Below are 13,918 nucleotides of genomic sequence, written 5' to 3' on the forward strand. Positions count from 1 at the left end.
GGCTTTTTCAACAAGCGGGTCTGGCCTAGGGAGAATTTTAAATAGGGACAATTTTAATTCGAATCTTAATAACTGTACAGCGACAAATATTTGGTTTTTAATTGGTTTTATGGGGGATGGCGTTTGTGTGTTTTAATATGCTGTAAGCCGCCCTGAGTCCTATAGGGAGAAGGGCGGCATATAAGTTTATGTATAAATAAATAAATAAAGAAGTCGTGGGTGCTCCAACACTGGAGGTTTTTAAGACTTTTGCCATTTGTCTGAAATGGTATAGGGTCTCCTGTTTGAGCAGGGGATTGGACTATAAGACCTCCAAGGCCCTTCCAACTCTAGCTATTCTGTTAAGCAATAATTTTCTTTAAAAATTAATAGCAGATGATACTGGAACACTTCCACCATGAGATTAAAACATCTTGTGTCTAATGTTTAATATAACTATAAAACAAAGTTCCATCTTGTACTCCTAAAGCCCTTTCTGATAAAATGTCTATCATTTTCTCCCTCTTTCGAGGCCTAGGCAAGACCAACTAGCTTCTCAAATTTTGAAGAAAGCACTCTACCCACTCAAAAAGAAAGGGGGAATTCCCCCAAAATCTATGCATTATGCACTTACAACCCAATTTATGCCATTATCTTGCCTATTACAGATGCTTATTTTTCTAGAATACTGTAAATGCAATTCCCAGCCCCCCCAAAATGTTGTCCACTTCTGGGTGATCAATTAGCAGGTACACAAGAAGGGAACATGGAGCAAAAATAGTAACTGGCAATTAAAACTGGACATAAGTCAATGTTTACTAATCACTTTAGTTGGATACAAATTTGAATTGTGTTTTCCCAGTAGAATATTTTTTCAGCTCAGTGTCCTCCAGATGTCCTGGGCTATAGACCTCATTATCCTTTAGGCCAGGGGTGTCAAACTCGCAACATCACGTGATGTGTCGCGACGTATCGCAACTTTTTTGCCATTGCTGGCAACGGAGTGGACGCGGTTTCACTATGATGCATCCGGCCTACGGGCCGGCAGTTTGACACCCCTGCTTTAGGCAGTCTGGAAATTTAAGATTTTATAGTTTAACACAATTGGAGAAAACCAGGTTTGAAAACCATCTTTTTATGTACTGAATTCTTTGTGTAGCTAGTCCTAGCCAACACATTATGTATATAGGTTATATAGAAGCAGATGTGCAAAGGGGTACTTTGCATGTCTATATGATGTCTAGATGTGGAGCAAATTTTGTGGTTCTATTAACTAGTACAAAGTTGAATTTTAAAAACATGGCCCTTTAAGATCTCTTCTTTGCATACTCCCAAGTTGTTTTGCATTAAATCCATCCAAGGTAATCCAATAACAGAGAAATATAGAGCCTGATCTTACCAACTAAGAGGCCTCCATTTGAACCTCCATTAATAGTCAGCTTTTTATGAGATGTATATCCCTCTTGGGCAAGATACTCAGCTGCATGTTGAAAGTCATCAAAACAGTTTTGTTTATTGGCCAAGATTCCACCTAAGCACAGAGAAAAACAAACCGATTAACTCCTTCAGGACTCATACAGACTTTGGATTCCAGCACAAGGCTCTCAAGACAAGGGAGGTGCAAAAAGTACATTTTGGGATGACTTTTCAGTTCCGTGAGTATTTTAAATAATTTATGCAGTTGGGAATACAAAAGACAATAGAGATTTCTTTCAGCAAAAGAATCAGAAGATGGTTCTGCCAATAACTTTAATGCTTTCAAAAGCTTTGAATAATGCATAAATATGCTGAAGACTGGAAAGTACAAAATAAAACTCCACTACTATTTTAGGTAATGTTCCTAATAACGCATCCCATCTAAAAGGCTTACATGGAGAAATAGGACTATGAGTAGCTCTGAAAAAAAGTTTACCTAGACTTTTAATGGAAACAATAATCTTCCTTTTTTCATAGCATTTTAAAATGCATAAATGCATGAAAAACAGATGAGAATTTTTTTTAAACAAGCATGAAACATGGTATCAAACACATGGATCTTCATTATGAGACCAGGTATTTTTATTTTATTTATTTGTATCCTGCCTTTATTAACTAATAAAGGAGAGAAGCTAAACTAATCAAGGAGACAAGCAACCTGGAATTAAGGAGAAACTTCCTAATAGTGAGGACAACCATTGGAACAGCTTGCCTTTAGATGTTGTGGGTGCTTCATCACTGGAGGTTTTTAAGAAGAGACTGGACAGTCACTTGTCTGAAATGGTATAGGTTCCCCTGCTTGAGCAGGAGGTTGGACTAGAAGACCTCCAAGGTCCCTTCCAGCTCTATTGCGATTCTGATTCATTATTTTTACAAATAACTCAAGGGGGCGAACATATCTAATACATCGTCCTCCTCCTATTTTCTCCACAACAACCCCGTGAGATTGGTTGGGCTGAGTGACTGTCCCCAAAGTTACCCCACTGGCTTTCATGGCTAAGGTGGGACTTGAATTCATGGTCTCCTGCTTTCTAGCCTGGTGCCTTAACCACTAAACCACTAGACTTTTATCTCAGCAATCAACTCAAAAGAATGAAACTGAACAAAATACAATGCAATCAAGTACTAATTAATTAAGTTGTGCAGCAAGGAGGCCAATGTAACTTGTCTCTTAAGCCTCACGTTACAAATAGTGGCTCACATTTATTTATCTGTAATACTGTGGTGGCACAGTGATTAAAATGCAGTATTGCAGGCTAATTCTGCTGACTGTTGGGAGTTCAATTCTCACTGATTCTCAAAGTTGACACAGCCTTCCATCCTTCTGAGGTCGGTAAAATGAGGACCCAGATTCTTGGGGGCAATAGGCTACCTCTGTAAACCACTTGGAGAGGGCTGTAAAGCACTGTGAAGCGATATATAAGCCTAAGTGCAATTGCTGTTGCTATTGCTACTTTACTTCTGGTCACTTGCAGAGACTCCTGGATGACAATCATCATTCCTCCTCCCTTTCTTTGGCATTGTGACTGCTGTGACACTTCAAACCCAGATGGGTACATTTCTAAGAGGGAAACTCTCTACCACAGGGGTCTTCAAACGTGGCCCTTTTATGACTTGTGGACTGCAACTCCCAGAATTCCTCAGCCAGAGTGCCTAGCTGAGAATTCTGGTAGTTGAAGTCCACAAGTCATAAAAGGGCCACGTTTGAAGACCCCTGCTCTACCACTTTCCCATTCAGATCAAAATGACATGCACTAGGTTTGCTCTCTCAACCAAGATTAAATCAGGGGTGAGGATAAATTTATTACTGGCAGACCGATTGAATATAAAGTGGATGGTGGGGGGAATCAGATCCTTTTGTGAATGACAGGCATTCTGTTTGCACAAGAGTATTTGGGTTCAAGACCTCGGGCATAACATTTAGTATTAAGTTGCATCAAGTTTCTTTTTAAGGTGCTATCATTTTTGGTTTGCACAAAACTTACTGATCATATAAAATCTAAGTGGCCGTAGAAAAAGTGACCCTTTTAAATTCTTTTAAAAAATTCACTGTATCCTTTATAGCATTTCAAAACTTTGGTGAAAAAAACCCAAAAACTCTAGAAGTGCCCAGTGATTCTCTTGCCATCATATAGTAATATATGAAACATTCAAAATAAAATGCAACCAAGATTGAAAGGAACATATAATGCATATGGCTGTGATCCTAGGCGATCTCAAAAAAAAGTAAACCAACAGGATTGGATCAGGCTAATATTTGAACGGAAGTTCATCTAGAAATCCCACATTTGTATAGCCACCCATCTTATACTAAATGCCGGACACCTCTCTATTAAGAATTTAAATAATATAAAAATCATATAAAAACTAACATCACATATCTTTCCATGCAATTTAAGACCCACTGCGCTAAAATTAACAAAAATATCTCTAGTTACTACCGATATGTAGTCTGCAATGCCTATTATGCCAGGAAATGTGGAAATAAAGACCATTCAGGATAGTGTAACCATTATTAAAAACACACATTAAAGCTCTTCAGCTGATTTCCAGTTATTGCAAAATACTTTGCCTGAATGATTGCTTTATAATTCCTGAAACCATTGTGTTCCTTTTCCAAATTATTGGAAAACTCATTAAATTAGGAAAACAGTGAATACTAAAAGTCATAAAATGCTAACATGAAAAGCAAGAGGGAAACATGGATATTTTTCAAGCATTCTTTGAAAGAGCTTTTGAAAACAAAATGCAACTGAAAATAAGATTTATTTTGAAAGAATTAAGAAGTGTGAGAGATTTTAATAAATTTGTGACTGTGATGCTTATAATGTTTCATAATGTTTCAGGGTATGGAATTTTATCCATAGCATAAAAAGGAGTAATGAATAGTAAGGCAAACAAATTAAAGCTGAAATCAAAAAGATAGCCATAATCATTCAGCAGTCAGATCCATCATTTCATATTTATAATAAAATCAGCTTTTGCCACTGAACAACATGTTTTTGCAATATGAAATCTTACCTTTGTGCCAGGTCTCGCCATATTCACCACCTCCCCTGATATTAGCCACAGCTAGAATACCGCCTAGGTGCCTTATAAAAATAAGTCTTGACACACTGCAAAATAAATTAAATATGTGTAAGTTATGGCATTTTGAATCAGCTGGAACTAAAATATAGCAGTAGCAAGAGTATGGATTTTCCTGAAGCATTACCACAAAGGAGAAAATATTTTACGGATACCATACATATTGTAGTGAAAAATCTTTCCATGGTTCATTCAGCAAACCTAACTCACTGTCCAAAAATTTATTTCAATTTTGCCTTTCATAGCACTCACCTAAAGTCAATGAAAGAAATAAAGTCAATAAAAAATCCACAGTAGCTTATTCAAGTTTTTCTAACTTTATACTTCATTTATGGAAATACAAGGAGTCCCTGACTTCTAACCAAAATTGCAACCACAACTATCATCACTAAGCAAGGCGATCATTAGGTAAGTTGTTCCTGACCTTTTTTGCCATGGTTTTTTAACAAATCATGCAGTCACCAAGCAGGTCACAAATGACTATCAGTGTGACCCTGGGATGCTGCAACCATTGTAAATACATGCCGGCAGCTGAATTCTGGTCATGTGATGGGGATGCTTCAACTGTTGTAAGTATGAGGAACCATTTTTCAGCACTGTTATAATGGTTTTTAAATTACTGTAAGTCAAGCGCTACCTGTAATTCATTTAATGCAACTTTACTTTTGAGCTTAGATGTTAGAAAGGAGAAGCATCTCTATATGTTCAATTTAGGAGAAAGCATCTGTATATTTATCTACCTACCTACCTACTGTGTTTCCCCGAAAATAAGACCTTATATATTTTTTTTTTGCCTTCAAAAGAGGCACTAGGTCTTATTTTTGGGGGATGTCTTATCCAGTTACCTCAGGACCGCCATAGCAGGCCTCTCATGCACCGACACCTGTTGCGCCGCAGCCCGATTTCTGCAGCCGGACACCGCATGGTGTGTCGCACCGGTGCTGTTCATAGGACACCGTGTGGTGCATTGCAGGGCCCTGAGGTAAACGGGTATGGGGCAGCTCCATACCCCACCCCTGCCCTAGCTTGTTTTTACGTATGCACCTTGCCCCACCTCATACAACCAGACAGTGGGACGGAGTGGGTAGGGTCTTAACTAAGTCTTATTTTCGGGATAGGTCTTATTTTCGGGGAAACACAGTACCTGCTTATCCTGAATTAATTCAACTCTATTAAAGGTCACTTCAGTATTACATAATTCATATCTTTGCAACAATGCTAGACAGGGAGAACCCATAATACTACTGTAGCTCCTGTGATATTAACTATAATTTAGTAGTCCTAAGGAATATTTAGACATGCTGACTTGGAATATATTTAGACATTCCAGCCTAGCAATCTGAATTCCATTTTTATATCTGTATAACCATTTTGAAGGCACATTTCCTGAGCACATGTGGACAAAAGCTGCATAGGACAGTTTATTTTACAGCTTGGAATGCCACAAATAGAAATCTAATTTAAAAAAAGAAGCCCTGTCAGATAATAAAAATAAATTAGACATATCAAGTATTAAAGGAATGCAGCTTTTAGAAAACGTGCAAAAAAGCATGCCATCTTTCTGTGTGAGAATTAATTAATCAGAATTTAAAATTTCTTCTCTTCTCCTTACCTCTTTGTCAACCTGCGTGTTTATATTAGCTAGTTTTGACAGTAGCATGTTTTATTGGTTTTAATCTGTGAATGAAATCTATTAATGATTTTGAGAGCAATCTTAAATGGACTGAATAGGGAGCTGACTTGAACTGTGGATGACCTGCCACTTCCAAAGCTTTGCTGACTTGGCATAAGTGGTTATTTATTTTTAAATTATTCTCCATTTCAAAGAAAGAACTGGGTTTGCAGGTTTATAATTTGAAGCTTTCTAATGGGGTCTTGGGATATCTGCATAAGTAACCCCTGCAGCAAAACTGTTACCTCTGATGGTGGAGGGAAAGCTCAACACTCTTTTAATGTTAGCGCATAAAACAAGAGTACTGCAACTAATTACAAAGATGTCAGAGTCATTAATCAAGTCTAAACTCTATTAACCATGTTACAATTAGTGATCACAAAAGGAAAAAGAATAGGAAAAAAACCTGCTGTCAAATGCTATTGAAAATTAATGGAATTTCAAATTGAGAGAGTAAAAATAACATACTAGAAAAATACAAATCATCCTGGAAAACATTCCATATTTTCCCCAAATAATATTATCTACATACCACTTTATACAGAAAGCCAGCTGCCATTCATAGATGGTTTATGTTAAATTATGATACAGTATCTACTGTATCTACTTCCACCATGCCTACCTTAGAGGTTTTATATATGTGATGTATTTTGCTTGAGTATTCTTTTATTCTAATTAGTTCTCTGTTCAAGGCTCTCCTACAGAGCCAATACTCCTTTTATGCATGCCTGAAGTAGAACAGAGTGCTTAGAGAAAGAACCTCCAGACATCACAAGAGATATGTACACTGATGTGACATATTCTATATGCTTTATATAATAAATAATAAACTGACACAAAAAATATATTCTTATCCCCCTGCTGTGCTCCGAGTTTGAAGTTTTGAAAGATCTGGAGCTTGAAGATTATGAAAGTGTTTTGAAGTCCACCTGGAACAAAAAAATTGTTCCTTGCTTCTGGGTGTATGACTCATTTATTTAGTATTTACTGTCAGGCTGTATCTATATATTTCTGGTTGAGTGATTGGTACTGTATCAGGTCCGCCTGATTCACCAGTTGCGACCTTTTCTGGACCGGGACGCCTTGCGCACAGTCACTCATGCTCTCGTCACCTCTCGCCTGGACTACTGTAATGCTCTCTACATGGGGCTCCCTCTGAGGAGCACCCGGAGACTCCAACTGGTCCAGAATGCGGCCGCGCGGGCGGTGTTGGGAGGGACTCGTCGCTCCCNCCTCCCTCCCTCCCTCCCTCCCTCCCGGAGATACATGAGCAACCATCGCAGCCTCATAGTAGTAGTGTTACATGTGCATAAATGAGATGGGTAGCTATACAAATTGAATAACTAAATAAACGCTATTTATAATCTGTGCCGCTGCATTACCTGTGCAACTGCATTTTGCACCAGCTGAAGCTTCTAAATACTCTTTCAGGGTAGCCCCATGTGTTGCAGCAATCTAAACTGGAGGTCACAAGGGCATAAGTGACAGTAAACAGAGCCTCCTTGTCCAGGAGTGGATGTATAACATAAAAGTGTACAAAGGTCCCCTTAGCCATGGTTACCAACTGCTTTTTCAGCAGGAGCCATGAGTCCAAGAAGTTCCTCAGATTACATAATGGGTACATCTCAGGCAATGCCATCTAGGACCACAGGTGAAAAAACTTTGACATTAGAAGGCCCAAGCCCAAGCCTACAAAGTCACTCAGTTTTGCTTAGGTTGAACCAAAGCCCATTGTGCTCCATCAAGAGCCCCACAGCCTCCAGACTGAGGCCGCCCGCTGAGGGGGAATATCACTGTGGAGGGGGGGCAGAAGATGTAGAGCGAGGTATAAATCCTAACCCTGACTCCAAACTGTAGGACTACCTCACAGAGAGGCCTCATGTAGATGTTAAATAAGAGGGGTGCAAGGAGCTCTCTGCCCATCAACACTGACTGGAACTGACTCTGGAAGAAAGAGGAAAAGCAGCTTAATACAGTGCTAACTCCCATAGCCTGTCTAGAACGATGCCATGATAAATGGCATCAAAAGCTGCTAAGAGACGTTCTAGTTCTTACTTACGTGATGGAGGTACATGGAAGTCCGTCTGCAGTAGGTTCTCACACTAGTTACGGTAGATTTGATTTAACATCGTTCTATGTTACTAACAAGTGCATAGTCACTACAAGATATAAGGGTGTAAAACAGAACCCTCTTCTGACGTGTCGGAGACTAAACCCCAGTAGGATTTGAGTACCGAGGAACTGGATCAGCAGGTGAAAGCCATGGCTAAAGGACCTTTGCTCAGCTTCAGCTGGTGCAACAGTTGCATCCCTATTTTCACATTTCAATAGTTTTTTCACAAAAACTCCCAACTTTCCACTTACCTATAGCTTGGTGTGATAGATATGTTGAAGCCACCATAACCATAAAGGAAGGCAGGATGAGACCCATCCAATTTGATTCCTTTTTTGTGGATAATAAACATTGGTATCTTGATGCCATCTTTGCTTGGATAAAAGACCTGAGATAAAAAGGAAAGGAAGAGTAGAACTATGAATGATGAGAATGCTTAGGAATATTTCTGTAGTCATATAGGTCTCAGATACTCTTTTACCTGAACAAAACTGAAGGGGGAATGAAGAAAATTTGGATTCCTGGGATAGTTAATAATAAGAATTTCCTTCCTAGACCAGACTATAGAACACACATTTAAATACCTATGGAAATTCTAGATCAGCACTAAAGAGAAGTTGCCAATTATCCTTATTTATGATGAGCATCCCAGAAAAATGTTTTACATGCTGCTGATACATAATCCTAGAAGTGGAGAACCTGTGGATTAAAAATACCAGTATATTTTAGTATTGGCCATGCACCCTAAGACCGTAGGGAATGGTAGTTCAACAACATCTGAAAAGCCACAGCTATTCAGGCCTGGTCTACAATGAATTGTGTACACTACCCAGGCAATGATTTATTTTTTATAATACATATGGTGATTATAAATATGAAATGTGTTGCCATAAAATGTGACAATGGACAAAGAATTGATAGCATCTTAACATGGAAATGAATAAATTCATGAAAAATCAGTTTATAAAGAGCTTGCTGACTTTATACTACCTCCTGACTCATTTAAATACTATTTGCTGGGAAGTGCAATGGAAAAGGTGATTTGGGGCCTTCTTGAAAGTACCTGATTGGCATTTTACTAGTATTGAGTACTGAACTTGTAATCTCTTAGCTGATGCAGCAAGGCTTTTATAATATTTATAGATAATTTGGAAACAAAACAATGTTTACATCAAATGCATTCATGGAAGTGAAAAGGAAGATGCCCCAAGAAGACAGAAATCAATCCCTATAGAGAGATTGTTACTGTTAAGATGTCTAAAACCTCTATGATGGAATTGCTGACTCACATAATATATATTAAAAAATAGCACAAGGTTTTGATACTGATATTCATACAGCTAAGGCTTAATTAACAATGGATTTATAGAAAAAGAATAAAACAGAACACAAAGGAAATTTATAACAGCAAGCATAAAAGCAGTCAAAATAGGATTCCAGTTTATGAGTTTATGTTCTATAATGTTATAATCACCCTCTGGCTCTTCCTAAATCTTTTTGTTATCTTGCCAGCTGTTAAACCTCTGCAGAGAACAGATTTATTTGCCATTTCTGATTTTGCTGCCATTTTGAATATCAGAACAGTCTAGTTTCAGATGGAATTTGTCTTTTCTTTCTAACCACCTCACAGTCCCCTTTAAAAATAATTTTACATTGTAAGACTTTTAGTAAAATTTCTGAATTTGGTCAAAATAGTAAAAAAGATGTCTATAAAATTCAATAGAAGGAATGAATGAATGAGTAGCATTTATTTCCAGTGCTAAGATTAGATTTGTTCTCTAAATGAGGTAATTTTCAGATGTGAGCTTCCAACTCCTAGAATTGTCATATGAATTCTGGTAATTGAAATTCATATATCATGAGTTTCAGATTGAGAAAAGCTGTCCTATATAATTCTTGGGCAAAAATTCTTGGCTGCATTCTGAAATTAATCACTGGTTTTCACAAATACAGTAGCTCTCTCTAGGTACAATGTTCCTAGAAGAATGTGCTCCACATTTCTGAGGTATTACTTTATGAAGATTTAGTATCTAGGACCTAACCAGGAGATATCTAGTGACATACAGATCCCACATATGGAGAACTTTCCCCAACTAGACATGTCCCAGAAGTGTTGTGATTACATCTTCTAGAATTCCCAGCCAGCATAATCAATGGCTAACCTGAGTGGGAATTCAAGGAGTTGTAGCCCTAATAATATGAAGGCAACCAGTTAAGTGAAAGATGATTTAAAGCTTTAAAAATCAGTAGAATATTTACCCTGTCTTTTTTAATATGAAAAAATATTCTCTAAAGCGGCGCCTCCCAACCTTTTGGGCACCAGGGACCTATTCCATGGAGAAATGTTTTTCCGCGGACCGGATGGGGCATGGTTTTGTGTAGATAGGGCTTCACTGGTTTGCGTGGACAAGTTGCTGGCATGCTGTGGACCAGTGCTGGCCCACAGATCGGGGGATTGGGGACCCATACTTTATTCCATATTCCCTGGAATAAAGCAATGAAATAAAGCAAGAACTATTTTTTGCAACTAAATGTTAATTCCACTCATCCTGGCTAGGGAATTCTGTGAGTTGAAGTCTACAATGTCTTAAAGTTACCATGATTGAGAAACACTGCCCTAGGACCTCATGTGTCTTGACTGTAGCCCAACAATTTTAAAATTATAACTTTTAGTGTTACAAACTGGGAGAATAAATTGTTTAAAGCTTAAATAATGTTTTATATTACTATATAAACCCTTAATTCGTAATTAACTTTAAACACATATTACCCTTTTGGCATTGGTCTTGACCAGGGGTAGGGAACCTTGGCTCTTTTATGACGTGTGGATTTCAATTCCCAGAATTCCTGAGTCAGCATGGCTGATTCAGGAATTCTGGGTATTGAAGTCCACAAGTCATAAAAGAGCCAAGGTTCCCTACCCCTGGTCTTGACTGTAAACACTACTTTCTGGAGTGTGGCCCCAGCATAGAAGCCAAAGGTTCTCAGCTGGGGAAAAGTTACCCCTGGATAATGGAATCCTATTTTTTTAAGCAACCTGTTAATTAATCTTAAATATAATGGCACTGAACATTTTAGAAAGTCACAAATATCTAAGAGCAAATGAACGTATCTCAAATTGTAAGAAGAGAATGCTAACCAATCAAAATAATAAATTCTTCAAACAACATATACTGATTAATTTGACATGATGAAGGGAATTTTTTTGAGGGAAAAATGGAGGTTCAGCATAAACCAATGCCTTTACATCTACTCTGTGAGACTCAGATTAGATTGGGTGCCAACTTTTTTTTTTCCTGAATCCCCATGGTGGTCCTAGGATTGATTTGTTTAGTAAAAGACAGGCTATACTAATGATGTCAGGCTTGTTAAACTTTCAGAGTAATATAATGAAGGGTCCTATCATAGCTGTGCCAAAAAAAGGCTGTTATGAAAAATAGAAGACTCAAGATAAATCATCAAGGAAGCCCTTCAGAAAAGTTCATTTTTCTATTTCCCATTCATGAGACAAGAAGCAGTGTCATGCTGACTGAGGCCAAGTGCCAGAAGCCAGTCATTTAGAAAAATCCCTTGTTAGTGAATTTGGCAGCCTGGCAGCAAATAAGCTCACCAAGTGGCAGGAGGGGGGGGGGGGAGAGAAATGGAAGAGCAAAGACAATTTTCAAAAAAGTTCAAACAGAAATCCAGCAGTGAAGTCAAAGGATTAGTGAGCTTTTATTCTTCTTCTTATTCTCCTTACTTGATCAAGTTGAACAAATAATTTTATTCAACCTGAAAAAAATATTAAATGTAAAAAAAGTTTGATATAAAATAGATCACTCAAACAATTTTGAAGTCATTTAATTCTACTTATATATGATAGGAAGTTGAAGGAGCATTTAATATAAAATAAAGCAGTATTCTCTCTCATTTAAGATATTACTAAAGCAAAATTCTTTCATTAAGGTAGTTATTAAAGCCTGACCATTGCACCTAACAATTATTGAAATGACAGTCAATAGAGAGACTAGAGTTAGAGAGAAGAAATAAAACCAAAATAAGAGTCTTTGCAATATTAAAAAAAATGATATAATTGGAACTGGAGCATGTGGTCCCAATCCTTTTCTTCTACTTCAATGTTTGATCTACTTCAACGTTTTCTCATATTTGACATACAGAATAAGTCTTACAGAATAAGTCTCTTTTGCCATTGAATAGCAACAACTTGTTTATACTACAACCAAAGAAAGTTCATTTGTCCCACGACTATCACAGTGACAGAAGCTTTTTTCTGTGAACCATACTTAGATTTATTTTTTTTAGGTACTTATGCACCACTCATGGGTTCCATTGCCCACTCTAAATACAGCCAGGTCTTAAACTTATTAGTTGATTCTTATACAGCTTCAAATCCTAGTCTGATTGCCAATCAGACGAAATGGCAATAATGGACTGAATTCTGAACAGATGGAATTATTAACAATCTTGCATGGGGACTTCTGGGGGAGGCATGGTGAACTGAATATGTCCCTGTGAAAGCAGAACCAAAGACTACAGGAAAGGTCAAATAACTGGTGAATAGGCTGGTTCTTTAAAATTCCTTGGATAAGGAGAGGACAGGAGATTGCCCATATGTGTTCCACAGGACAGAGGTCTTCGGTGGATTAGAGGTCAGGAGATGGAGAGATTAGCTATTTTGTTCACAACTATTGTGAAGCCTTCTGAAGGCTACTAATTTTGCAAGCCTCATTTTTGGAAATTGTGAATTATCTAACACATTTGAAAAGCTGTCAGGTGAGTTCAACTTCAACTCTGAACAACAGAAAAATTAATTACAAGCTTAAGAACTTAAAGAGATTTGAAATAAACAGCAGAAAGCTAAATAAGATTTCGATCTGAGAAAGTTAGAAATAGATTAAGGGTCCAGTTAAATTGGGAATATTGATTTTTTTCTATAAGATTTTCAAATTAACTGTAAAAAATAAATAGTTTTTCATAGGAGCCAGAATTATTTTGGCTATCTTCATTTATAACAAAGATAACTGATTTTAGAAACTGGACACTAGAGGAGACTAAATATTCTAAGAAATGGGATAAAATACAAACCAGATGTCAATGCTGCGAACATTGGATGTTCCTGCTCTGACAACTGATGAAAATGCAGCCATTTTCTCTATTCCTTTAATATGCTTTTTCTTACTTTAGAAATTAGGTGCAGCAGAGAGAGGGGGGGGGAATTGGAATGTAAGCTCAGCTAGCCATAACATAACACTGTGGTGGGAACCCAAGGACAAGCTGATAACATTTTGGCAGGTGGTGGAGCTAAGAGGAACTTTAAGCTAATTGGGGAATGTGATTTATGACAGTTTATTGGGGGTGGGAATTGCAGTTTGTTACCTTGTATCGGGGAAGGGAATTTAGTTTTTGGGTTCAACTATGTAGTGCTGATACTTTGTTTTCCAAATAAAAAGATTCTTTAAGGTAAACAATTCCTCGAAGTTCTTTTGAAGGGTTTCATCTATCAGAACCATGACACCAGCTTTTGGTGATCTATTCATGGTTTTTCTCTGTATTTTGAACGTAATTGTTCCAATGAAAAATTAAAACTCCAG

General features: G+C 37.6%; 1 protein-coding gene across 1 annotated transcript in view; it reads right to left on the minus strand.

Moving 5' to 3' along the window:
* The window catches only part of PREP (prolyl endopeptidase), a 77,618-nt gene that overhangs the window by 3,083 nt on the left and 60,617 nt on the right, over positions 1–13,918 (minus strand). Inside the window, exons 11-13 of the mRNA XM_015812210.2 lie at positions 8,579–8,715; positions 4,477–4,571; positions 1,379–1,510 (exon numbers count right to left, since the gene is read on the minus strand). Coding sequence (XP_015667696.1) covers positions 1,379–1,510; positions 4,477–4,571; positions 8,579–8,715 — 364 coding nt within the window. The remainder of the gene's footprint in view (positions 1–1,378; positions 1,511–4,476; positions 4,572–8,578; positions 8,716–13,918) is intronic.

This window comes from Protobothrops mucrosquamatus, unplaced genomic scaffold (assembly GCF_001527695.2).
Source record: "Protobothrops mucrosquamatus isolate PMUCROS unplaced genomic scaffold, P.Mucros_1.0 scaffold_58, whole genome shotgun sequence".
In the NCBI taxonomy this organism is placed as follows: Eukaryota; Metazoa; Chordata; class Lepidosauria; order Squamata; family Viperidae; genus Protobothrops; species Protobothrops mucrosquamatus.